The following is a 25,781-nucleotide window of genomic DNA, read 5'->3' as shown; positions in this document are numbered from 1 at the left end:
TATTTACAAGAAAGCAAGAAAGGAGGGGAAGAATTTGATGGAAACATCTAATATTGCAGTAAAGATGTGAGCTTGTTGAAATATTCTCACAAAATTGTTTATTTCTCTTCTCCGTGTTTTCCGTTTTTCTCTTTATCTCTACCCACTCACTCTCACCTCTCCTGGGTCCAAGGAGTGCTACAATAAGAGGGCAAGCACCTGAAGGCAGGCATGTGGTGTTGAGGAGTGTACAAAACATAAGCTTATGTGAGATGAAAGTGTCATAGTGAGATTGATTAGCCTGGGTGTTTTTATCTCATTCCCAACTTGTGATTATCTGGGAGTGTGGAAGTCTGTACTATTCTGAAGCAAGCAATGTCTCCTATACATTGCATAAGTCATCAAACAGAAGTTCCATATAATGATTAATGTAAATTGGTGGTGGAAAATTTGCTTATAAATCAGGAAAATGAAAATAGCACAGAATTTTAAAGAAAAAATTATAGAAAAAATCAACAGAAAACCTCACTGTTTTCCTGCAAGTTCTCATTCCACAGCTGACAATTTTCATGATGGTCTATAATTAGGAAACTTTATGCAATGTGCTTCTAACTTAATTTTTTGCTTGCATATAATGCTCGCGCACATCCTGCTGTGTGTACCTTGCTGCTGAAAATAAGGTTGCTCTTAAATAAAAGTTGATTTAAACTGATACTAGCATAAAAATTTGAGTAACTACCTTCTCATAAACACAAGCTTTATTTCAAGTATGTAAGATGTGAAACAGTATCTTTAAAATAATACCAGCTGTTCTCATCAAGTAGCAGATAAGAGACAAATACTATGGAATAAAAATATAGCAAACTCTTGGGTAGAATCAAAATTAGTTAACTAGGCAACAGTCTCGCTCTAGTTGTAGTTTCTAGGGTTTCTGTTTGATTGGTAGTATATACCACACCAGAATGTAGCAAAGACCTGAAAGATATTCTTGCTTATAAACAATAAAAAAGGTTACCCTTATCTTGCAAAGAACTGGTAGGGAGGTGAAAATTTAACTTATGCAGACATCCAAAGCCAGCAAAACCATCAACTTCAAGTGTTTGTTACAGAGGAAGCAAAAAGTTAAGTCACCTGTATTTTCCCATTAACTTATTTTGGGAGCTCGGTCACCATTGTATCTTCCAGGCCTGAATTGTGTGGTAGCCGTATTAACCCAAGTTATTTTGGTCAGTTAACAGAAGGCTAGAGTATTTGTATCTATTCAGCTTTTTAAGAGGCTGTGGACTCAGATTTTGAACTGAATGGCTCAGGAGATTTAAATGTATTTGCGCATTTTATTTTTCTACTTGGAGAATGGCTAAACTATACTTTCTTTTTCTGAATGCTGGTTCTAACCACCTCAGAAATATTTATGGTCTTATGGCAGCTATTCAAGTTTTCCCACTGCTGGTGACTCAACAGACTATAATCAGTTTTATGTTGGTTCCTGATTAGAAAAACAAATTATATTGTACGGTGACAATTGAGAAGAGTATATTCTATGGCAGAGTATTAAAAGGAAGAGTTCCTGCCCTCAGGATAATGGACACACATAAGCACAAGAGCAAAGATTGCCCGGCAGATGTAAATCCTTTGATTTATGTAATCATTTACTCAAACACAACATGATTGTTTAGCTCTGTCTCTACTCATGGTTCTTATTTTAGCTGAAAAGGTAGTTGAACAGACTAGTGGTTTTAAAGACCACTTAAAAGAAACCACAACAAAACCAAACAAAACATAAAATTTAACAGCTTTCAATGAGTAAAAACAGGTTATCCGTGCAGAGGTTTAATGTAAAATCACTGTTACTATCTGCCATCTGTATAAGACATAAAATTCCTATGGCAGGTGAAATCTGACCTTGTTTGAATTTTACACATTTATCTTTAGGGAACTAAAAGAAAAAAATTCAATCCTTAAGGAAGATGGAACCCACTGAAACACATAGAGTTGGGGAGTACCAAGCCATCTGTGTCGGGTAGGAAGAATATCCTTGCAGCTGGCAGGCTCTGAAAATGTTGCATGGACAGTCATGAAAGGCCTAAATCCTAGCAGGAGCATGGCCACTGCTCTGGTAGCAGGCTGCAGAATGTTCTTCTGTGGGAGATGGCTCAACTGGGTCCAGCACTGAACTGGTCTCATAGTCCTTTATCAGTGACTTCCCAGTTGTATGCAAGGATAAGAGGTCAGGGTGGGCACATTTTTATAAGTGAAGTATTTAGATGTTCTTACATGTCCTCTGAGACTTGGTTGCTGTAGTAATCTTTACTTTTAGGACTTTATTATTATTCCTTCAGTCCAACTTAGCTTTTCCTTCTCCTTCATCTTTCTGCTTTCACTTACATAATCATGTCATGTCAGAAGGCAACAGTTAAAAAAAAAAAAAAAAAAAAAAAAAAAAAAAAAAAAAAAAAAAAAAAAAAAAACCCAAAACCAACCAAACAAAAAACCCTGAAAAAAATCACAAAACACAAACCCCCAGGTTGAGCCTTTTTGTTTATGATTTATCTTACTTCCCCCCTTGCATCCTTTAACATCTAACATCTCCAAAATCTTCATGTTCAGGAAGAGATAAATTTTGACTAGCAATATTTGAAATCCTAAAATATTTTATATCCTAAAATAGGGTGGTTGCCATCTCTCTTTCAGAAGATCTGAAACAATATTCTCAGGAAGAGACACAATCAGTCAAAATGCATAGCAACAAGCATATTTCACTAACTTGTTAGCTGCTACATTTCCAAGTAAGGCAAAGATTTAATTTGGAATTGTTTTTATAAATGGAAAAATAATGGTATCTTTCATGGTAGTGAGCTGATTCTGGAGACAATTCTTCATATTTGGAGTGTATGCAGGGATGCCACAACCTCTTCTCTGCAGTGAGGTTTTTCTGAGCAGACAAAAATCAGACCCATCTCCTGTGGAACAGAAGAACACCATAACACCACAGCCTCCTCTCCCATCTTCCACCACTTCCTTAGAGACTTGAACTGTTTTAATAAATCTGTATTGTTTGTCACAACAGTTTGTTGTTTGTGCATGAAATATGTGATCTATTCAGTAATTGGAGTGTAAGCTCTTTGATCAGCTTCCTGAGTTAGTTTTACTTTGTCACAAAATTTTGCACTTATTGAGTATTCAAGCACATGAAAAGTTTTGGAACCCTACTCGACATTTCATCAGGAATGTGGAACAATACTATCTCAATATTTAAAATGAACAGAAGTTTGGCACACAAATGGTTACAAGTGTCATATGAACCCTTTTTTGGGGAAAAGCTAACTGGCTTTTTAGTTATTAATTCATATGTGTATGTAAGCCACTTCTTGTTTTACTGTGTTATTTCACATAACTTTTCTCCAAACTTCTAAGATTTCTTTTTTATTTGTTTTAATAGCTTATTTCCTCTCACTGTCCTCTGAAATGCGATCCTCTTCTGCAACTTTAAGGACCAGTGTTTTCCTTCCAACTAATGAAGAACATTTTTGCCAGGTATTTCAGTGCATAGTCCTTTTATTTCATTGTTTGTCACACTACTTCCCTGGAATAATTGGACCTTTTTTGTCCTAGATTACATTTCATTATTGGATCAGTCAAATGAATGGAACATTGATGGTGGGGCTTCGAAAGCACTCTGAAGATACTATTACAAATATCTGGCAAGTTTCAGGAGAACTGCAAAATCAATGGAAAGCAAATACTATCACAATCAATAGCACTGAAAAGTATGAGGTTGGTAAACAGAGGCCACTGTAAACCACAATTATTAGATGGTTTATAAATTGTGGGGTTTTTAATAACTCAAACCTAACTATTTTGTAAATGGAGAGCATTATCATGAGGTAAAAGGGAGAGAAGCTGTTTGGAAGGTCATAGCTGGCATTAACAAGTACTGCTGCTTCTTTTCTCTTGGTGGTGGTAAAACTAATACCAAACCTTACTTAAACTGTGCATGCATATTAAATAAAAGAATCCACCTCACTGCACCATGAATTATCTACTTGCCAATAGAGGTTATGTACTTGGGGTCGTTAGTTTCAATACAGTATTCTTTATATGCAATCTAACTGTACTAACAAACTCACTGTTAATTTACATAGGAAATAGCATTCTATACTAGAAATACCATTCTGTACAGTGACATACTGTTCTATAGGGATGCTTCAGGTGACAAATGCTGCACTATATCTATTCATCGCAGCTTTGAACCTTGGTCAGGGAGCAGATGCATGTGGTTTTATCTTGCTTAAAGCTGCTGGAAAAACATGCAAGTGTCATAGTCTACTTAAATGTTTTCATATGTGCCTTTACATAAAACATTAGCATAATAAATGTAACTTAGCGCTGTAATATTGTGGATGATGTATACTCACTATTAAGCATAACACTGGAGGGAATGTGGAGAGAAGAAAATCGGAGGCATTTGCTCCTGTAGAAGTTATTGTGAAAAGTTAGCACACAAACCTGAAGGTGTGAGAGCACAACCTCATTCAATAAACATGTGAGTAACATAAATACTTGACTTGCAGAGGTAACATTGTGCTGAAGCATCCAATGAGATCTGGATTTTTGAAGTAATATTTGCCTGTTCAAACTTGACTGAGCATGTTTGTCATGAAATACCCATACCTAAATCAATACAAGTATTGATGTCATTACTTGTCAATAACTTACTTCTACCTGATATGAATGTATGTATAGCCATCTGAGATTGTACTGGAATAGTTCTAGATCTGCTTTTTCATCCTTCATGTTATTTAGAAAATTGAGTGAGTCTGGGAATGGTTAATATAGTATGGTATTGTATTCCACTAAATTGCTGGATCAAATTCTAATTAGATTATTGTTTGCAAACCTAGTTATCCTTTGGCCTCTATAAAGTGAACTGATGAGTACAGTCCAGCTTTAAAGAGGCACATGACAAACTTCTTGCAGTAATCATTACAACTGGCTAAAGAAATGTAGCTGGGCACCTCCCCAAACCTAGAACCTGAAGCTGAGCAGACTTTCTTCTTTGACTGCTCATTTTTCCTTCAGGGACAACTTGCAAGATGCTGGTCATACAAGTGAATGCACTTCACTTGCCCTTTTGCACTTGTTCTTTTAATATGACAAGATCTTTAGCCCACAAGGCTGCCTGTGGCATTTTTCAAGATAACATTTTCATGATTAATGTTTATATGGAAGGAAATAGGAAAATTTTTCAGGTGTAGACATTTCTTTGAAATAGGGTGCTTTGAATACTTTTGTCAATTTTGCAAGCACAGTTGAAGAGAGGTTTTAATTAAAATCAACCTCTGATGCCTATTTTCTTTCCTTATTTTGATGTTGCCTATTTAATACTTTTGTCTCTTCCTGCTTAAGGGGGGAAAAAAAAGGGTTTGATTATCTACATGGGATAGGGGATTTAGTTTTGGCTTTCAAAAATCTCCACATGTAGGAAATTCTGAAATGCAAAGATTACCACTGCTTTAATTACTCAACACGTGACAAGCTCAGTATGTCTGATTTGGCTGGGTTTTGGAGAACTGTGGTTGACCAGCCTCTTTCACCACCAGTGCAGAAAAACTGTGGTACTTTCTGCATTCACAAATATAGATTGAAATCTGCCCTCAAAATAGAAATATAAAGTATTTGTGACTTTTTGTATACAGAAGACTGTGGTGGTGGTGGGGGGGGGGGGATAGCTGTTGTAACATTAGAGAAGAATAACAGTTGACCAAATACTCCTCAAAGTTTGTTTTGGCTAAAAACTTGATGAAAGGCTTCTGACTAATGGTGCTTGCTGCTCTGACTTGTTTCAGGTCTCTGATCAATTCTGCAAACCATGAGAAAAAATTCATATTTCCAGTCTCTGCTGGAATAATGGCTTGATAAAACACAAAATCCTTTGTATTTCTTAACTGTAGTGATTTTTGCTTTGATTTTAATTCATTATTGCAGATTTCAGATATTTCCTGTTAAATGCTATTTCACTTGAGTTGGATGATTAGACTATAGATCTGTGCTGACAAGCTAGGATGGTAATCCTACAAAATTGCTGAGTGATTTGAGTTCTCGTATTTCTAACAAACTATGGACTAGACTGGCATATCTTGGAAGGTTGTCTTTTCTCTCATCTGTGACGCTGATGAATGCCATTTCTTGTCGATTTGCTGTTCATCTTTGCAGGTTATCTTTTGGGGAATGGTGGAGACCCAGGGACAAGATGAAACTGTTGCCATTGATGATATCACTTTCAGTGAAGGCTGTTCTCTGGAGTGTGGTAAGAACACCTGTTTTTCAGGATTCAGATCATTTTACTTTGTCTTTCACTTGGATTAGAAGAGAAAATACAAAGAAAAACCTTTTGGCATTCAAAGGTTTTATTAACTGTATTTTTATCTGGCTCATTTTCATTCCCCTAAACCATTATCTGTCTTATCACATCTAAACACAAAGAATGGCAATAAACGCCTTAAGAAATCTGGTACAGTATAAATGTAGCTTTCTGCAGCCAGGAGAGCACCAAGGTCTAAGCGGGCAAAAAAGATTTGCTGGCTTTGGCCAAGTTATGTTCAAACTTGGAAAAGCTTTGGAACTGACTTTAGGGAGATCCCCAAAGAATTTGTGCATTTTTTTGTTTAAATGTGTGAAAGTCCTGATCTTTAGCTATGTAGTGGGCCTATTTTGTTCTGCTCTGCTATATCCAAGACCTGTAATGTCAGACTAGTCAGCTCTGTAGCCAGACCATCTCTACATGTAGGGGTTCTCTAGCAAAACATTTCCTATTTCTCTTTTCAACCCAATGTGTTTTCATGGGAAAGGAATGCTACCTATCTAGCATAAATTAGATTGCTTGCTGCTCTGTATTACACAAGGAGATTGCACTGTGACACCCACATCACATCCTCAGGTGAGTCCAGTCCTGATTTAAAGCAACTCTTTGGTTTTCCTACTTTGAAGCCTTAGCACAGGCACTGCAGGTTCAGTCTTAAATTGAACTTGAAGTATGGAATGTAGTGTTTGACACAAACCAAGCTAGGTTAAATGATTGATTTCTTTTTTTTTTTTTTTTTTTTTTTTGGTGTACTGTGGTCTAAAATAAGCTCTGTAGGTTCCCCAGTAGGAAAACCTGTTGGTAATAGATGCACATGGTTTTTAAGAGTGCTGAACTTCATGTTGTAGGCAGATCACAGTAAGAGCAAACCCTAGTGTAATGATTCAGGCAGGCATACATATTTATTTCGAAGGGGATCTATATTTGGAACTGAAGTTTCAGGTAACTAAACTTGGTCATGTAAGTTTCTCCATTTTTCAATTTTCTTTCAGTGGAGAAATATAGAAGCAAATGTTTTACAACTATTTTCATGACAGGGCCTATCTTGCTTTTCTACTTTGGAGAGGTTTTCTAGCAGTACTACTTAAATGAGCAAGGATGCTACTTTAAAACTTTGGGCATACTTCTCTATGAACGAGTGTAAATTTACAGTATACCGCTTTTGAAAAAAATGAATTCAAAACTGACGAAAGAAGACAGAAACTTGATTCTCCCAACTTGGTTCTGTTCCTTGGAGGATTTCTGCAGGTAAAAGGGCAAGTTTAAAATGAAAAATAAATGCATTGCTAGATTCCAGCAACCTGTCTAATTGCTTGACCAGTTCCTGCAAAAAGATAGAAATCCCTCTGTACAAATATATAGGATTTTTCTTACAAACAAAGTGCTTCTAAAGCAAACAAAAAATGGGGTGGGAGTGGAGGAAATCAGCTATAAAGCTGAAAGAGCTGGAAGGAAAAAAAAGAAGGGGGGGGGGGGGGGGAGAAATTGAAACAGAAACAGGGTGTACTTACCAGAACTTATACATCCAGGTGCTAAACTTCTCAAACATGGCAGCTGTTGAGCTACTGTAGTGTGGCATACAGATTGAGCTGCTGCACTGTTAGGAAGAAGCTCTTTGCTGTGAGGGCAGTGAGGCACTGGAACAGGTTGCCCAGAGAAGTTTTGGATCCCCCAGCCTTGGTCCTGGTTTCTTTCAACTCAAACCCTTCTATGATTAAGTACCTCATGTATATTCTTATAAGAGCCAGTTCTTATGCTGTGCCTCCCTATTGAGAAAAGCCAGCTTCATTAGGGGGCATTTAAATTGCTCACAGCAACCAAAAACAGGGTCAAAGGATCTTAATTTTATGCCTGAAAGAGGAGTTTCACTGAATTTTTTCCAGTAATTAAAAGGTCAGCTTAATGGTGGTTTGAATTTGCAACCTTTTTTCTCTAGTCCTTATGGAATGTACGTATAAGAAGACTTTAAATGAAGATCACTTTAATTGCATGAAATTTGTAGTTAAAATTTGCATTTTTAATGTATCCTTTGTTTACCCAGTGTAAATGCATGTAAGAAATGACCTGTGCATTTGTATTCATTAGTATGACTGCTTTTAGGGTCATGAATAAAACTGCTTAAGTATTTTTGCTTTCAGGAGTTTCTTGATACAAACTGTGGTGGTTAACTGTAACTGTAATTTCATTAAGTTTTAAGTTTTTTTTTCTTCCTATCTCTCCTTGTCTCCCAAACCGCCAGCCTTCAGTGTCCTGTCCAGTTCTGCTGGACAGTAAAGTTTATACACTTAAAAGCTCCCCACCAAATTAAAACCCTACCTTCAGTATAGCAATTTAAGATACTCTACAGTGTTTAATTTTCCCAACAGCCATCAAATTGTTTCTTTTATCACTCAAAACCACCACAGCTTTTTATTAAATAAGAAAAAAATACTGTAGCTGTCAAATCGAAAATATTAAAGTTATGCTCTAAAACATATGTAACATAATATCCTTTAATTATACCTTTAGTAGACCTGTTCAAAGGCTTGATAGTCTTATTCAAGTGTCTGATTGACCTGCAGAACTCCCTCTTGACTCCTGATGAATTATGTATGTGAAGAACCTCATTGATTGTTGCTCTGATCTTGCCATAAGGGTGAAAGCAGAGATCCCCAAGGCATGAAAATGGAATACTAGCAGGGAGAATGAGGTTTTTGTCCTCCTTAAGTCACTTGTAATGAAAAAGTGGTATACCTTTTCTGCAAAGCTTTTCTTTTTCTTTTTTTTTTCTTTTCCCCCCTTGAAAACAGGAGTAATTATATATGAATTACTTGCAATGTATAAATTTTGACAAAAATCAAATATGAATACTTCAACTGAAAAAAATCTCAAACATAATTCCATAGTTAATTGTAATCATGCAAAGATGTAGCCTTTATCACAGGTGCAGAACCAAAATACTGCTCTTACACTTGTCTGACATACCGAAGAATTAAGATCTGGAAAATGGGAATTTTGTCCCAAGAGGCTGAGATTATTGACAAAACAGACAAATAACCTCAGAAATACTTACAACTATATTAAAATAAAACAAAAAAAAAAAAAACCCAACCAAACAACCCACCAGAATGAACCAAAATGCTTTGTTTCAATAATTAAAAAGCACTTAAAGAGTTTGATTCCTTCTGAGTGTATTTGCAAGCATTTTCAAATGTTGACAGAATTTGCCCTTTTCTAGACCATCTTAGAATTTTTCATTTTCAATGGGAAATAAGTTTTTCACAAGCTCTTCTCACTTAATACACATAGTTTGCAAAAAGTGCGCATGTTCATGCAACACTGGAGCAAGGAAGAAAGGAGAAGTTTGTAGCATCAGCTGGACACGACATTTCACTCATATGCTAGTAATGTGAATAACACAGTAACTCTGAGATGCAGTAAGCAGTGATGTCTGTGTATATTGATGTCTGTGTATAAAATTTTTACCTGTGCAGTTAGGAATCTCCACGTTTTCTCTGAGACACCCTCAGTGACATTTAAATTTTTTTAACCAGAAGATTGCCTTTTCCCTGCAATGTTATTAAGAAATGGAATTTCCATTATCATAGAGCAATCCTGCTTAAAATTGTGACTTTTGTTCTGCAGCCATTATTAATTACACTAAATTTTGCAGCTACAACCTGGCATCTCAAACTTTATAGAATCACAGAATCACAGAATCGTTTGGGTTGGATGTGACCTTAAATATCACTCAGTCCAATTCCCCTGCTGTGGGCAGGGACATGTTCCACTAGATCACTAGGTTGCTAAAAGCATCATCCAACCTGAGCTTGAACACTTCCAGGGATGGGGCGTCCAGAACTTCTCTGGGCAACCTGTGCCAGTGCATTGCCACCCTCTCAGTAAAAAAATCCTTCATATGCAATCTAAATCTATCCTCTTTCAATTTAAAACCATTGCCCCTTGTTCTGTCACTATGGACCTTGATAAAAAGTCTCTCTCCATCTTTCTTATAGGCCCCCTTTAAGTATTGAAAAGCCACACCACTTCCCTGGAGCCTTCTCCAGGCTGAACAACCCCAACTCCTTCAGCTTTTCATCAAGGGGAGGTGCTCCAGGCCTCTGATTTTTGTGTCTCTCCTCTGATGAGGTCTAATAGGTCCATGTCTTTTCTTATGTTACCCAGAGCTGGATGTAGTATGCTAAGTGGGGTGTCACAAGAGCAGAGTACAGGTGAAGAACCTGTTGACTTGCTGGCTACACTTCTTTTGATGCAGCCAAGGATGTGATTGGATTTTTGGGCTTCAAGTGCGACTTACTGACACACATCCGATTTTTTTATTCACCGTCCCCAAGTCTTTCTCTGCAGGCCTGTTCTCGATCAATTAATATCTCAGTCTGCACTGGTAGTGGCATTTCTTTGACCAAGGCACAAGATTTTGAACTTGGCCTTGTTAGCCTTCATGAAGTTTATATGGGCCTAGTAGCGAAGCCTGTCAGGGTCCCTTTGAATGCCATCCCTTCCCTCTAGCATATCAACTCCACCACTCAGCCTGGTGTCACCTGCAAACTTCCTGAGGGTATACTCAATCCAATTATCCATGTCATAATGAAGATAATTTTTAGTATTGGTCCTTGAGGAATACCACTCATTACTGGTTTCCAAATGGACGTTCAGCCACTGACTGTAACAGTTCAGACCATTGGACGAACATCCATCCAATTCCTTATCCATCTCAGTCTAGCTGTCAAATCCACCTCTCCAACTGGAAGTAAGAATATTGAGGGAGACTATATCAGAGACCTCCTAGAAGTTCAAGTAGATGAAATCCTGTCCTGGGTTCAGCTGTAGCAGTCATTTTTCTCCTCCTTAGTAGCTGGTGCAGTGCTGTTTTTGACTTTCAGCCTGGGAACAATGCTGATAACACCGATGTTTTTAGTTGTTGCTAAGTAATGTTTACTCTGATCAAGGACTTTCTCAGTCTCATGCTCTGCCAGGGAGGAGGGGAAGCCGGGAGGAAGCAGAGACAGGACATCTGACCCAAACTAGCCAAAGGGGTATTCTATACCACAGCATGTCATGCCCAGTATATAAACCGGCAGGAGTCACCTGGAAGGTGCAGACCACTGCTCTGGTGGGGCTGGGTATTGGTTGGTGGGTGATGAGCGATTGTATCCTCTCCCCTTGTTATTTCCCTTATCATTGTTATTAGTGTTAGTAGTAGTGGTTTTGTATTATACCTTAGTTACTGGGCTGTTCTTATCTCAACCCGTGGGAGTTACATTCTTCTGATTCTCCCCTCCATCCCTCCGGGAGCCGGGGGCGGGGGAGTGAGTGAGTGACTGCATGGTTCCAAGTTACTGGATGGGCTTAAACCACAACAAATCCATATGTCTTCCTTTGTCCACTGATGCAGTCACTCCGTTGTAGAAAGCCACTAGATTAGACAGGTATGATTTGTCCTTAAAAAGTTTTTGAAAATATCTGGTGATGTATTCAGAAACTTTTTGCTTCTATAAAGAAGCATTCTATTGCAAATATTATGCAGATGGTGCTGAGTTTAACCTCTAAGAAGTGATTTTTCTGTAGCTATCATCTAGAAAAGTAAACAGGTATTTCTTGTTATGACATGTAATTTTTATGTTTCCTGGCAACTGTCTCCATGGAAGTGAATTCATGAAGGTTGCAATGACCGGCTAACATAAATAGCACTCCATTGCTCTGAAAGAAGCACCCTTCTTTAAGGAACGATTTTTTTTTTTTTTCTTTTTTTTTTTTTTTTTGATTTAAATAGTGTCATTAATGATGGCAGCCTGAAATAGTAGACAACTCAGTAGCGGTTTTGAAGTAACCAGAGGCAGAATTGCTGTCAATTAGTTTAATAAACATGTTTGTAATGGAAAGTAGTCTCATAAATAATGACTTCTTAAGGAATTAAGTGATTGTTTGTCTTTTAGCACTGCAGACTTCCAGTTTTGAGCTCAGCATATGTGAGTGGCATTCAGATCAGTTGGCTGAGCCTGCTATGTGGGCACGACTGCAAGCCGGGCACAAGATTGCCTCCTGTTCCTTCCTGAAAGATTGGAGCAACAATACTGAAGGTGGGAAATTTAAGTTAATGCACAATTACTAGCTGTCGTGAAGAATATGGTGCTTTTTAGGACAAGATGGTGACCCAATGTAGAAACAGAACAAAACCATGGAAAGTAATTGTATTTATTTTGTACTTAAATTAGGTTTTGCTTTGACCATTTAGTAAATGCACTGTGAACACATGTGCTGGTAAAACATGAGAGATTCTAATGTTAAAATCCCCATATAAATCCCAACTAATACTTGATTTATTCTCTAGTTAATTCTTTGTATGAGAACTATGCAACAGTTTAGTGAAATTAAATTAAATCTTTCTAAGCCTACAACCCTTTTGTGGGTGTTGGGGTTTTTTTTTCCTGTTTTGTTTTGGGTTTATCACTTGGGAGTTTTCCTTGTGTAGTACTAAGTATGTTTGAGCATCCAGTCAGAAATTTCACTTTAAAACTTTAATTAGGGGAAAGGAAGAGAAACATTCAATATAGAAATAGTTTATTACTCTTAAAAACAATAAAATTAGTCCAGTTACAGTTTTCAGAGGAGCAGCACTTGTTTTTGAAGTCATTGTGTGGTGTTTGTCTATAGGTTCATAAGAAAGACTTTTATATCCATTAAGCTTTCAAAAATATAAGTGTTGTAACGTGAAATGGAATCTCCTTGCCAGCTAAGTGTTTGGCTTGTCTACTGAGACTGCCTTCAAAGGGGTTAAGTAGCACTAGTTGTAATAGTATAATTTGTGATGTGTCTTTGAAGAACTGATAGCATGGCAATTACTGCCTGAACTTTGAGCCCACAGAAATGGAGTACGTTATTGATAGCAGCAAAATGAATCCTTAGATGTTGTTTTCATTTTAGAAAGATTTTTAAAATACATTTTAGTGTACATTTCAACACACTCTAATAATTATAAGTCAAATCATAATGGAATAACAAGCAAAAGCGATTAAGTGTATACCTTATGTTAAGATGAATTTTTGCGTGTTAACACTTAAGTGCAACAGAAAGTATATAGACTAGTAAAATATTTTTTCTCATCTTAAAAAAAAAAAAACAAAACCAAAACAAAACCCCCAAAAAACATGCCACCTTTCAATTTCTACTGGGATATCTAACAAAAATGAAACTTCTCATTTGATGCCTCCTTGAAGCATGTTGTATCAGTGCCATACCTTAACATCAGATCTCAAGGACTAGTAATGAGTATAGATTTACCTTTTATGACAATATTGTGCTAACAGAAAAGATACTGAAATTCTGTAAGTGGCTTTTACAGGACCAGGTCACAAGCAATGTCTGTTGAAATGGAACAGATTTTAAAGTATCTGTTGTATAGGTGCTTGGCCATTATTGTATAAATAAGCACAGTTAGCCAAGTACACTGAACCTATAACACAAAAAACTGATTGGGAACATTCCTTCTGCTTCCATGTCATAAAGGAAAAAAGATAATGTGAGAAGATATAAGTGTCAAAACAACACATGGAATTTAATTAATCATTAACATTAGAAAGTATTGAAAAATCTGAGCTATGATTGCTCACCTCTCAATACGTTCAGTATTTCTATTCATGCAGATTTGTTGAGGCATAACTGAAGAGGTTGAATATTAACTAAAATTCTGAAAACTAAAGAAATGGCATGTAAACTGCAAAAATGCTATGCTTTGGGGCTCAAACTTGCAATGCAAATAAAGCTTGACTAAGGTTTAGTTTCTGATTTTGATCAAAGCTTCTGTTACTATAAATAGAAGAGAGGTAAGAAACTAAATTATAAAGCAGAGGTATAGACAAAAATATTTATAAAGAAAGGATTGCTTATAGGCTTTGAATAATCCTCTTTTGCTGGTATTCTTAAATTTAATAAATACTTTCTGTCCTTGGCGAACTTTGTTCGTTTATTGCTTCTTTTCTCCAGTGTTGTACTATAGGCACTTCCTCTATAACTTTTCCTCCTAATTTCTCTAGTGTCAAAAGTTTTTACAGAGATTTTACATTCCTCTGCAATATTGTTCAGAAAATACTTTGTTGTTGTTGCTGTTTTGTTTCCAGCACGCTATATAGTTTCCATAGTTCATTCTTAAATTGGATTAATCTAGTTTCTTACATCTGGGGTAACACTTCTTTAATGAGAAACTAATGAAACAAAATCTCTGCATAATAAAAAGAAAGGTTATGGGATGAAAAATTATATTAAAGGAAGTGCCATGCTTTTAAACCAAACATTTCAGATAACTAATGATAAAAATCCATCTTTTAACATGAAAACCCACCCAAATCATTAATTATGTGATTCTATTACATTAGTCTTTTTCTTTCCTATTTCCTCCCAAGATTTCATCCATGACTTCTAAGTTCATGAAAATTCGCCTTTGAAGAGTAAAAACAGTGGCAGTTCAGATTTGACCTCTTCTTTCCTCAGAATGGTTGAGTAGGAAAGTTGCAGGGAATTGGTTCAGAGACTGAACAGTTCTCTACTGGGGAAGAGAACTTGCTGGATAAAGAAAGGTCCCACTCTCTGGCTCACTTTTAACTGAAGGCTCAGTGGTTACTCTAAAACTAGTAGCATAGATTCAAAGTTGTGTAGTTTGTGAAATAAAAAAGCATGGATTAAAGCAGAAGGAGTGTCAAAATATGTGAGTCAGAAAATTATTAAGATGGAGCCAGTCAGAAAAATACTTACAGGCTTTGAGATAGGCAGGAATTTATTGGTTTTTCTGGGATTCCTGTTCCACTTCTAAAAACGTGGGGAAGTTTGACACTTCAGAAACAGGAAGTAGTGAAAATTCAAGAGAAAAGGACATAAAAAAGATCAGAGCATAAACACAATAATATGCTATGCAGTGTACTGGACTGAGGAAAATTCAGACCTTAGAGAAAAGCTAAAGAAGTTTGTAAAAATGTTCCGAATACAGTTAATATTTAGCAATTTTTAAAAATCCTCTGGAAGAGGGGAAATAAGTACTTTAGGATAGTATATTGTCTGTCCAGTTAAATTGGCATGATTCTACTTTTACAGGCTATAGACATGAGGGGAAAAAAATAATAACCCCCCAGTATTTTCAGGACAGGAGTTTCTGAGGCCTACTTTTAGAAATTAAGACTCTAATTTGTCTCAGAAGCATTCATAATCATGGCATAAAACACATTCCTTGAAGAACTGTCAGTATCCTTTGTGGACACATGGTCATTCTGGATGTTTCATAGAACTTTTGTTTATCTAGTGCTGTTCACTTGCTGTCTTATCTGAAACCCATGTTGACTCCCCTTTGCCCTATTTTTAAGAAATCAGGAACTTCAACTGGGAGAGGGAAAAGAATGTTAGTTACTATCAGGTTCTCAAAATAAAAATGGCCAGTTTTATAATGGCAACAAAGGATTCTGAAACTAGACAAAGAACCCATAGTGTAAATTTTAATGTTGATGCGCATTTCTCTGCTGCACAAAGCAGTAGTCATAGAAGTGTAGATGCCTTGTTGATCTCTGTCAAACAGAATGCTGGGTTAAAACTATGTTTCTTTGTATCCACATTAGCAGTTGTGGCTTGAAATTATAAACCTAATTCCAATGAAATTGCAACCACATTTCACTGTAAAACATTGCATAACACAAAGATTAAACTGACAATAAGAGTGTGGTCCTTTATAAAAATGCTTTCTTTGTGAAATGACACTTTCTCCCTAAAGCTTGAAATAAACTGTAAAATCTGCATTAAAGAAGTTGCATTTAGAGACGTGAACACAGAAACAGCACACTTAAGACCTTTAATCAGTCCTTGTTTATTAATTTAATAGATGCTTTAGAAGCAGCAAAATATTTAGTGACTCAGGTAGGGAGAAAAACCTGATATATTTGGTTAAAAACTATTTAGCCTTTTATTTCTGACAAATTAAAGATGCTGTTGAAAGGATGGAGTACTCTTAGATCTCTGTAGGAATGCTTTTATAAGGGGCAGTAGGTCAAGAAGAGCACAAATTGCTTTTCTGCTTCAGGTAGAAAGACAATCTGCTTTCAACATTTTGTTGAGGAAATTCTGGCTGAGAAGTAAAGACCTTGATTTTTTTATTTATTTTTTTTTTTCTTTTTTGAGAGTCTACAGAAATATTACTGTAAGAAGCATACTTTCAAGCATGCTTTCTGGAAACCATAGTGGAAGAAGGAAGAAAAGCCAGTTTCTAAATATATTTGTGATTAGGTATTGAATGGTTGTAAATGTAAGGTGGCTGAGCTGAATGCAACCTCCTTATGTTTTTAACGTGCAAAGTAACAACTTCATGATACTGTCAGCTGATGCAATTCTTGGTTGCTGGGGCTATCTATGAGTCGAAGATACATATCTGTCTTCTTAATAAGAAACACCTACATCAAAGTCACATCATCAGCATGATAATCAGATTTCATCATTACTGGGATGGGTCCATGGTTCAGTTGCAGGAACTCAGTCCTTATTTTCATAGAGTAAGGGGAGGGTGTGTGTGTGGGGAAGTTTTAAAAAAAAAAAAAAAAAAAACAAACAAAAAACCAAAAAAAACCCCACAACCAAAAACCTGCAATTTTTTTTTTTAATCTTTTTTTTTTTTTTTTTTTAAACTTATTTTTCAGGTCGTTTTGAGTGGTTGGAAGCCAATGACAAGACATTATATAAAAGCACTTATCTTAACAGCTCCATGTGTCACTGCTTCAGCAAGAATTGCCGTTTTCAGTTTCATTACTCCACGGCAGATAACAGTGTTCTCAAGGCAGTGCTGTTTACTAATCAGGTAAGAAGAATAATGCATGCCTTTTCAAAGAGTAAAGATACAGCAGCCCAGGTGTTACCAGTCAAAAGGCAAGGAAATATGCCTTCTAGCTTGTGCCTCCCCCCCGAGTTAGTTTGTCCAAAACAGTAACTTGGTATCATTCCATTCATCTAAGCAATTATAAAACCTGGGTATTTGCCATCTCAGCCATTAACTAATTTGATGGGTGAATGTTCTGCAATAATACTTCAAGGACAAACCCCAGCTATTACAGAATTAAATAATTTGGGGATTTCAGAGGGCAAAAAAAAAATCTATAGTAAGCTTTTCTAGCCCTCTTCCCGTTCTGGAAATGGGAAAATAAGTGCTTTTCTCTATGGAGACAAATCAAAAAGGAAAGTTGCTGGCTCCAGATGTCTGGAAAGTTCTTGTTTAGCCACCAGATTTGCTTTGTTCAAGTGTTAGAGCAGTAATTTTGCTATTCTTCTGCCTATTAATAGATAAAATAGCCATGACAAACTGAAACACAAATGTCAGTTGAGCAGTGATTACTGTTTCCATCTTTCTTACCTCCCTTGCCTTGTGGAGACTTTCTGCTGTTAGAATGTTCCCTTTTGAAAGTATTGTTTAATATTGATGCTATTGTACCGCTACTTAATGAAAGCAAGAACAATACAGCCAGTCTCATTAAGTTAATGGATCTCATATCTTGATGTTGGAGTTGAATTATTTTCACCCAGCAATACAAGTATTTAAAAAGACAAATCCACTTCATTCACAAAGATAAGACGCAAACAAGCCTGAAGTGTAATACTATGATGGGTTTAAATATAGGATCAGGTAATGGAAATACCTTCTTTCTTTCCTACTGTAACTTCAGTTATTCATAAAAACAACTCCAGGCTCTTGATTTTTTTTCATTTATGAAAGGGAAGAGTTGTATTTTTCTATGACTCATTTCTGTATCAGGGAATTGTCACATAATCAGTGTTCTGATCAGATGGTATAGAGATTTGTGCCATAGTACTTGCCAATAAATTCTCAGGTGTGACCCCCATGGCAACCTTGAGACAGAATAGAAATACTGATCTCAATGGTTCACTTAAGTAGTATCAATGGACCTGATTTAAGAGTGTTCTTTCCCTGAAAATAGAGCAAAATATGTGAGCCAAAACCATGAGAAGACTGGCATTTGAGTTCCCATAGAATTGGGACCCCAGATTGAATTAATTGATAAACAGTTCCTTACACATGCATTAGAAGAACATTTTTGGAAATTATTATATCAGTTCAGTCAGCTGTGTTTCCACACCTTCTCTTAGCCCTTTGTTTTAATTATTGAATTTCTCCTTCAGTCAGAAGTGTATTTATTGCACATAGACTTATTTAAAGCCGATATGCATTACTCATACTGCAAAATGTGCCAGAAAAACCTTCAGAAACATAAGCTTCTGCTGCTAGCTTCAAAACCAAAACCCTTCTGACCCTGGAAGACAACAGAGCTGCTGTTCTGGAGGCTGTCATTCAAAATAACCTCTCAGTTGCATGGCCCAGTAGCATGCATTCTCTGCACCCCCTTTATCATTTTTATTGGTCAGAATCTCTTATCTCCAAATACCTCTTGCTGGGTTCCACCACTGACAGCCCTGACACAGAGACTGGATTACATTTAATGTACAGTCTCAGTCTTGTTCTTAGAGGACAAGCAACTCAATTGTTGCAAATGTATCCCTAGCCTTCCTCACCTTTTTGACAGAGAGGTCAAAGATGAAGTGAACATATTTTCTAATACAGATATTATGACATCAGTTGGAAGACAGGAAACTATAATTGCTCTTGGGTATGAAGGAGAATAGGAAAAATGGACTGTTTTTCATCAACAGCAACCTGTTGTTAACTTGCAGTCCGTGATAACCTGCAGCTTTTCCTGTTTCATTGCTGGTCTGGTAAAGTCACTCTTCATTCAACGCTACTGCATTTGGTCATTTGTTTTTCCTTTCCTGTGATTCATATGTCTTTTCACTTTGCGTTATTGGTTTGAAACTGGTTCTTGTATACTGAAATGATTTTAAAGTCTAACGATGTCCTTCGGAGTGCTTGTAATTCCTCCGATTTTTGTGTTGTTCACATTTTTCTAAATCTTATTTTGCATTCTATTATCCAAACAGTCACTCAGCACTATAACTATGTCAGGCCCTGGAACAGACCTATGCAAAGCCCTGCCATAATTGTCTTTTATTAACAGTTCCTCTTTTAAACAAGGTTGCACTTGTATTTGTACACCCATTTTACAGTAATTCCATTTGTACCAGATCTCCTCAATCTGCTTAAAGAATGTCCCATGAGATTATGTTAAAAGCCTTTATAATGTACTTTCTACTTCAAGTCTGTTTACAATTATTAAATAAAAAAAAATAAAAATTATACCAGTCGAATTACATTCACCCAGTGTAGTTCATCAGAAGCACCTAATGTAGGTTTCTCACTTTCTAATTCTCTAGCTGCTTATAAGATTATTGTTAGCAATCTGTTCCAGTGTCTTAGAAGTTTATAATTGGTTGTTTATAATTGCATGGTCTGTATTTTTTGCCTTAACTGTAATATATATCCTTTGTTCTCCCTTTCCTCCAGTTTCCCACAGATTCTCCTCAGGTTCCCAGAGTTAGTTGTTGATAGTAAGATACTACTTATGTAGTAATTTCCTGATTCTCTTCCAGTTTAGGTACTTCCGGCTTATAAATATTTGTAACTTCATTATTCTATTCCAGCCTGTGTTTGCATTTGCATTTGGCAATGTTACCTGTCTTAAGAACTTGAAATATTAACCATATTAACTGTCTAATAACTTTCTGATAAATTTTAAACTTTTCTGTAAAAGCTGAGACAAAAGAAGATAATGTTGACTTCACTCTACCATTTACCATTCATTACTTGGTCATTGCTCCCATTAAATAATGGTCTCATAATTCTTCCTTTTATCTTCTTAATCTTTACATCTTGTATGGCCTACAAAACAGATGGAAATTAAACAATAAAAAATTTTTTCAACTGATGTTTATATGTGCAAGCATATTTGTATCCTAATGCACTAAAATTTCTGGAAGTGTTCAGCAACACTTGCAAGAAGCATGCAAGTACGCTTCTCTGCAGAAGTTAAAGGTGATCCATTAATCACTGTGGGCGAACAAATAAGCTTTTGTTTCAAATTACTTTCTGAAATAAGAGAAGCGGGTGCAAAATGATGAATGCAGTTGGGGAAATGTAAGAAATAAAAAAAAAAAAAAGTTGTATTTTATAAATAGAGTTGATAAGAAGACACCATGATTTTCTCTTCCACCCTTCAAATCTGAGTAGCATTATCTCTCTCTCAACACCCTCCCCCCCGCCCAAAAGCAAACAACAAAACCAAACAAAATAAAAAAAGAAAACAAAAAAAACCCAAAACAAAACAAAACAACAAAAAAAACCCCAAAAAACCACCACCCCCCCCACAAAAAACCAACCAAAAAACCCCGCAAAACCCCAACACAAACCCACTGCAGGAGAAAGAAAGAACTCTTGGCTGCTTCAGCTTTACAAAAAATTGTTCATAGATAGTAATATATCACAAGGTGAATAGAGTGAAGCTATTTAGAGCAACTGCTCCCCTGCACCAACAAAATGAATCTCAAGGGAGAGTACTGGAAAAGCAATACATTCAACGTTTTAAAAGAAGGCTAGTGACACAAGCAATGTGCTAGAAGTGTTAACCCATTTGTACTAAAGAGGCAGAAGAATCTGAGAAGCAGGATGTAGGGTACTGCAGAAAAATCACTGTGAGGAAGGGAAATAATATTATTACTAGACCTGTATGAAATCAGAAGGTGATGTCTGTTGCATAGAACAATAACCAGTTTAAAAAGTTGTTGCATTTGAGATGATTTACAGCTGTCAGTGTAAAAAAAAAAACTGTCCTAGAAGGCTTGGATACTGGCACATGCACAGAAAACTCAAATTTACTGTGTCAAGCTGTTTTTAGTAACATAAATTTGGGAGCAAGAGGGTCATGGGGATGGGCATCTAAACTATTAGTTGAATGTGAACAAAACTGTAATATCCAGATGTATCCAATCAAATAAACAGCAAATATAGAGTGTTCCCCAAAGGTACACAAATGTGTTTGGAGGGTTCATATATGTACGTGGGGGGAATACATTAAAATATTTCTAAAAGCAGACATTTAACCACAGGCTATGGTTTTAACCTGCCATGCAGTATGGTTCCTAGTACATCACTCTTTTTTATACGTGGGTAATGTAGGCTAATAGTACATTTTCTTTGGAAGTTGGATTATTTAGGTAAATGAAGCAAGTTTTATGCAGAATTAAGTGTGCTTGGCCCTGTCTTGCAGTTTTCCAAAACTGATCTTTGAAAACAAATTCAATAGAGATTTAGTCTTCCAGCTTTGTTAATATGTTGTAACACTTGAAGCCTTGTTAGGAAAAGAGCATAAATAATTAGCTACTCATCACAAATCATATCAGTGTTGTTCCGCTCACTCAGATCTCTTGGTCTACCAAACAGTAGACAGAATTTTTCTCTCTTTTTTTTTTTTATATTGCAAGACAGGAAAAAAGATAACTTTCCTTGTCTATACTATCGATAATATTTCACATACCTAATATATCCCCTTTTATTCATCTCCTGTAAGGTCAAATGTTTTTATACTTTCAATTTCTCTTCATACAAGAGTTTTTTCCATTTCTCATATCCTCCTATGTTTTTTTTTTTTTTTTTTTTTTTCCTGAACTGCCTCTAATTCTGTAATATCATTTGTGGAAAAGGTAAACCCAATACTTTGCACAGCATCCTAAAAGGGGTCTCACTATTGATACTTGTAATGGTAAGTCTGTTTGCATGTATAACCTATAATAACTTTTCCTTGCACTGGCCTCAGCATCTTCCAATTAGGATCATGACTGGAAGCACAATAAGTATAAGCTGTTTTTGTTAGATTATCAGATCAAAAGGGCTTGGATTGCTTGCATAAAGGGAGCCTTACCGCATTTGGTACTCTTAACTACTATCCTTAGGAGGTGGAGTGAAAATGGGGATTGAGGTAACTCAGAACGACTAGGACTTGTTAGGTAGTACTCTGCTTGCATGCTTTACAGATTAAAAAAAATAAAGCGGTGACGGCGAGGGGGGATTTTTAGCACAGTTGACTGGGTAATTTTGGCAGACCCTAAATTCAGTTCTAAGAAAACTAAATCTAATTATAACACAACATAACATAAGCAGTTATTTATGAAAAGGAAACTAATGTAGAGAGCACCATGGAAACACATTGTTAAATTCAGCAATAACATGGCTTAATTTACATATTAATTCACTTTAATTTTACTAAGGCACCTCCTGATAATTATATTATTAGCATGTTTAATCACAGTAAGCATGTCTTGTTTCCTCTCTCTTTCATAATGCTCGGTGCTAAGACTGCAAATGAATATGTGAATCTCTGTTTCCTCACATATGGGAACTTTGTATATGTGGTTGTTTGGCTACAATATGAAAAGATGGATTTCAGAAAACGGCCTTGGTAATCTACAGACGAACAAGAATTAGCTTTATAACGTTGTATTCTACATTTTACAGGAAGAACACGTCTTGTGGGAAACCAACATCATGACTAAGAAGGAATGGGTTAAAGTGGATATACATCTACCAACAGGGCTAAAAAACTTACAGGTATGAATGAAAAAGACACTTGCTCGATTTTTGAAGATGCTTTGCTTTATTGTTTGTAAAGCTTCTAGAAAACTTAAAAAATTAGTTAAAATTATATGTATCCTGAAGGTCTCGCTGTTCTTCACTGCTTTGATATGAGTAAAAGCTCTAGTTATAGCTCAACAAAACATCCACAGAGATGTCACATACTGAAGCTGCTGGTCTTTAATCACATGCAAGAAAATGAATACAAATCTCACCATGTTATAATTAGTCATTTGAGTCTATCTTGGGTGTTACCAACTCATTTAAATATAAATGCTACTAAGTGAGATGACGTGAATGATTGTGGGATTTCAGTGGAAGGATGTAAACCAGCAGATGAGACAATATCTTCCTCCTGAATTGTCAGGCATAGAGAAGAATGCAAAGTTGCTAATACTTAATTCTTAAGTTAATTTACAAGTTTGTTTTATGTAATTTTACATTTACATTTACTTTTCATAATTCTGTAAATAACCATAATTTACTGCCTCAACCAACAGCTGAAAAGGTAATCTCTGTGAAAGGACAAAGACTAAGCCTACTGCAGGAAATGATGTTTTAACATATATAAGAATGAATGCATTTCGGCAAGTTAGTAGGTTAGAAGTATCTTTTTGCTGTTGTTTCTCTCTTCTTTTCCCACAAGGAGAAGTGTGAATAGGCAACCAAATGTGTAATAAGAGTATCTATAGTATCTAAAAATACATAAATAAGAGGCTGCCAAGAGTTATTCATTAATGTACAATGACAGCAAGGATCACTTGTGCTTGGGGAAGGAGAGATACTATCTTTAACTATGTGACTGTGTAATGTTTTCACTGTAACCTTCTGCTGTTTGAAATGGGAGAGAATGGATAGTTTTAGAAGGCTTTGTCATTTAGAAGAAACTTTCTAGTGGAAGACAATGACATATATCTTTCCTGTTTCTTAGAAAGACTAATGCTTCTCAAGATTTCACTCCAACCTAATTCCCAGGCTTCGGAGGAGTGTGTTAAGCCCTTCTGCTTATGTCCCAAATCATGTCTGTTCTCGTTTCCTTCTTTTTTGTCTGATATTCTTGTTCAGGTTTCCTTCCAATGTGCTTTCTCCCTCTTGCACGTGACTGCTTTCTGAGATCAGTGCTCTGGTCATGTCCTAGACTGTCAAAACCCACAACTCTATTTTTATTTGTGCCTCCAACTCCTCCTCTTGTCTCTCAGTGCTTCCTTTCATCACAGTCTTCATCTTTCTGATGAATCCAAGCTTGCTTCCTCCTGTTTGCTCTTTTAGCTCAGGTAAAAAAACTTGGAGAGCACAAGCGCTGTAATCTCCTTGCTTTGAGACCCACCTGTGCTCCGTGGCGGCCAGGAGCAAAATTTGTTATTTTGAAACTTCATTCTTCTAAATCATCTTGTGCAAAATCTGGTCAGCACAAGGGAACTCTGTCAGACAGAGAAATGCTCCTTGAATCTCTGTGCCTATGCCAGTAACAGCTAAATAAACCAGGCCAAGGCGCAGTCCCAAAATTCACACGTGATAGTCCATATTATTAAAACATTGGCATGGTCCCTAGCAAGACTTTGACCCAAGCAAATTGGCCATCTCCCAGACAGTGCCTGGAGCTGTTCAAGAATTATCAGCAAACAGGGACTAAGCCCACCACACACTGGATGCAGCCATTTTATCTTAAGTGATGAAACAGGTATCAGTTGTTAAGCTATGCTGTGCCAGTTGGTGCCCAAGGACAGTATCCAGCCCATTTTATTCACCTGTGATGTAACTGAACTATTTTCTCTTGGGCACCTGCAAAATGAGGTTCTGAAGAGAATTCAGAGCAGAAGATGGAGTATTTAGGATATTACATTACAGGTCACTCTTCTAAGGCACAAGGGCATTGTAACTTTTTAGTCAAATGATTATGAGATTAGGATTTTTTCTTTAAAATAGGCTTTTCATTAACTTCATTCTTGGAATTCATCTAACTCTTTTAGCTGAAAATTTTCAGAAGTTTCAACTTGAGGTAGTCATAAAAAATTTCAGTTTCTGATTTGAAATTTGTCATTGTTTTGTAAGGGAAAGTATGCAGCACTTTTTAACACGGGAAACGTTGCTGGTTTATGTGAATAAAAATCAGGCTTCCTCTGTTGTCTGTTAATGAAAAATTTTAACTGTAACAATCTACAGCTTGTGTTTAAAGGAACATTCCAGAGCAGAGCAGGTTTCATCTGTCTGAATAGTATCCAGCTCTTGGACACTACACCATCTGAGCCACCAGGTTTTTGCCCCTTAGGAGAATTCACCTGCACTGATGGACAGTTCATGAAGCCTGGCTCAGCCTGTGACTCTTACCCCGATTGTTCTGATGGCAGTGATGAGGATCCAGTAGCCTGCTGTAAGTGAATTGCATTGCTTGAGAAGGATGTTGTGCTGAAGAGTATTGTGAAAGCCTAAACAGATCTACCCAAACGGCTAGAAAAAGTATAACTTATATGGTTTCTTTTCCCCAAAATAGTTAATGGTATTCAGGTTAGTGACAATGTTTGTAGCATTTTCTGTCATGCATTTTTTTTTTTTTTTCTTCCCATTGCTTTCTATTTCTCTGTCTGGTCTCAACAACATGCTCTGGATCCAAATAGTAATTTTTTAAATATCTGTAGAAATGTAACATTTTACATATTTTTTCTTAAATGTATCCTCTACATACAACGTTCATAACCTCTACTTCCCTACTTTTCTACTTTTCTAATTTAGAGTGTGAGTTATTGCCAAAAAATACATAGAAATACATGAAATTTACATGGTGATACAATTCACCGTGCAAATCACATACAATTCAGAAGCTACATCTCATGCATGGTGTTTTCAATTGAAGGTAACTTTGTTTAGAAGCCAGAGTTTCTACTGCAC

At 36.4% G+C, this 25,781-nt stretch overlaps 1 protein-coding gene across 3 annotated transcripts in view; it reads left to right on the top strand.

Moving 5' to 3' along the window:
• Nucleotides 1–25,781, top strand: part of MALRD1 (MAM and LDL receptor class A domain containing 1) — a 249,923-nt gene that overhangs the window by 5,715 nt on the left and 218,427 nt on the right. For 2 of the 3 annotated variants that reach the window (XM_030503871.1, XM_030503880.1), the window contains 7 exons: nt 3,419–3,513; nt 3,592–3,753; nt 6,193–6,286; nt 12,277–12,420; nt 17,008–17,165; nt 22,779–22,871; nt 25,059–25,266. In XM_030503871.1, the coding sequence (XP_030359731.1) occupies nt 3,419–3,513; nt 3,592–3,753; nt 6,193–6,286; nt 12,277–12,420; nt 17,008–17,165; nt 22,779–22,871; nt 25,059–25,266 (954 nt within the window). Of the gene's footprint in view, nt 1–3,418; nt 3,514–3,591; nt 3,754–6,192; nt 6,287–12,276; nt 12,421–17,007; nt 17,166–22,778; nt 22,872–25,058; nt 25,267–25,781 lie in introns of those variants that run through there. The other variant, XM_030503888.1, reaches the window with a different exon arrangement.

This window comes from Strigops habroptila, chromosome 1, assembly GCF_004027225.2.
Source record: "Strigops habroptila isolate Jane chromosome 1, bStrHab1.2.pri, whole genome shotgun sequence".
In the NCBI taxonomy this organism is placed as follows: domain Eukaryota; kingdom Metazoa; phylum Chordata; class Aves; order Psittaciformes; family Psittacidae; genus Strigops; species Strigops habroptila.
Note: the sequence above shows the minus strand (reverse complement) of the source record. Positions and strands in the feature narration are given on the sequence as shown.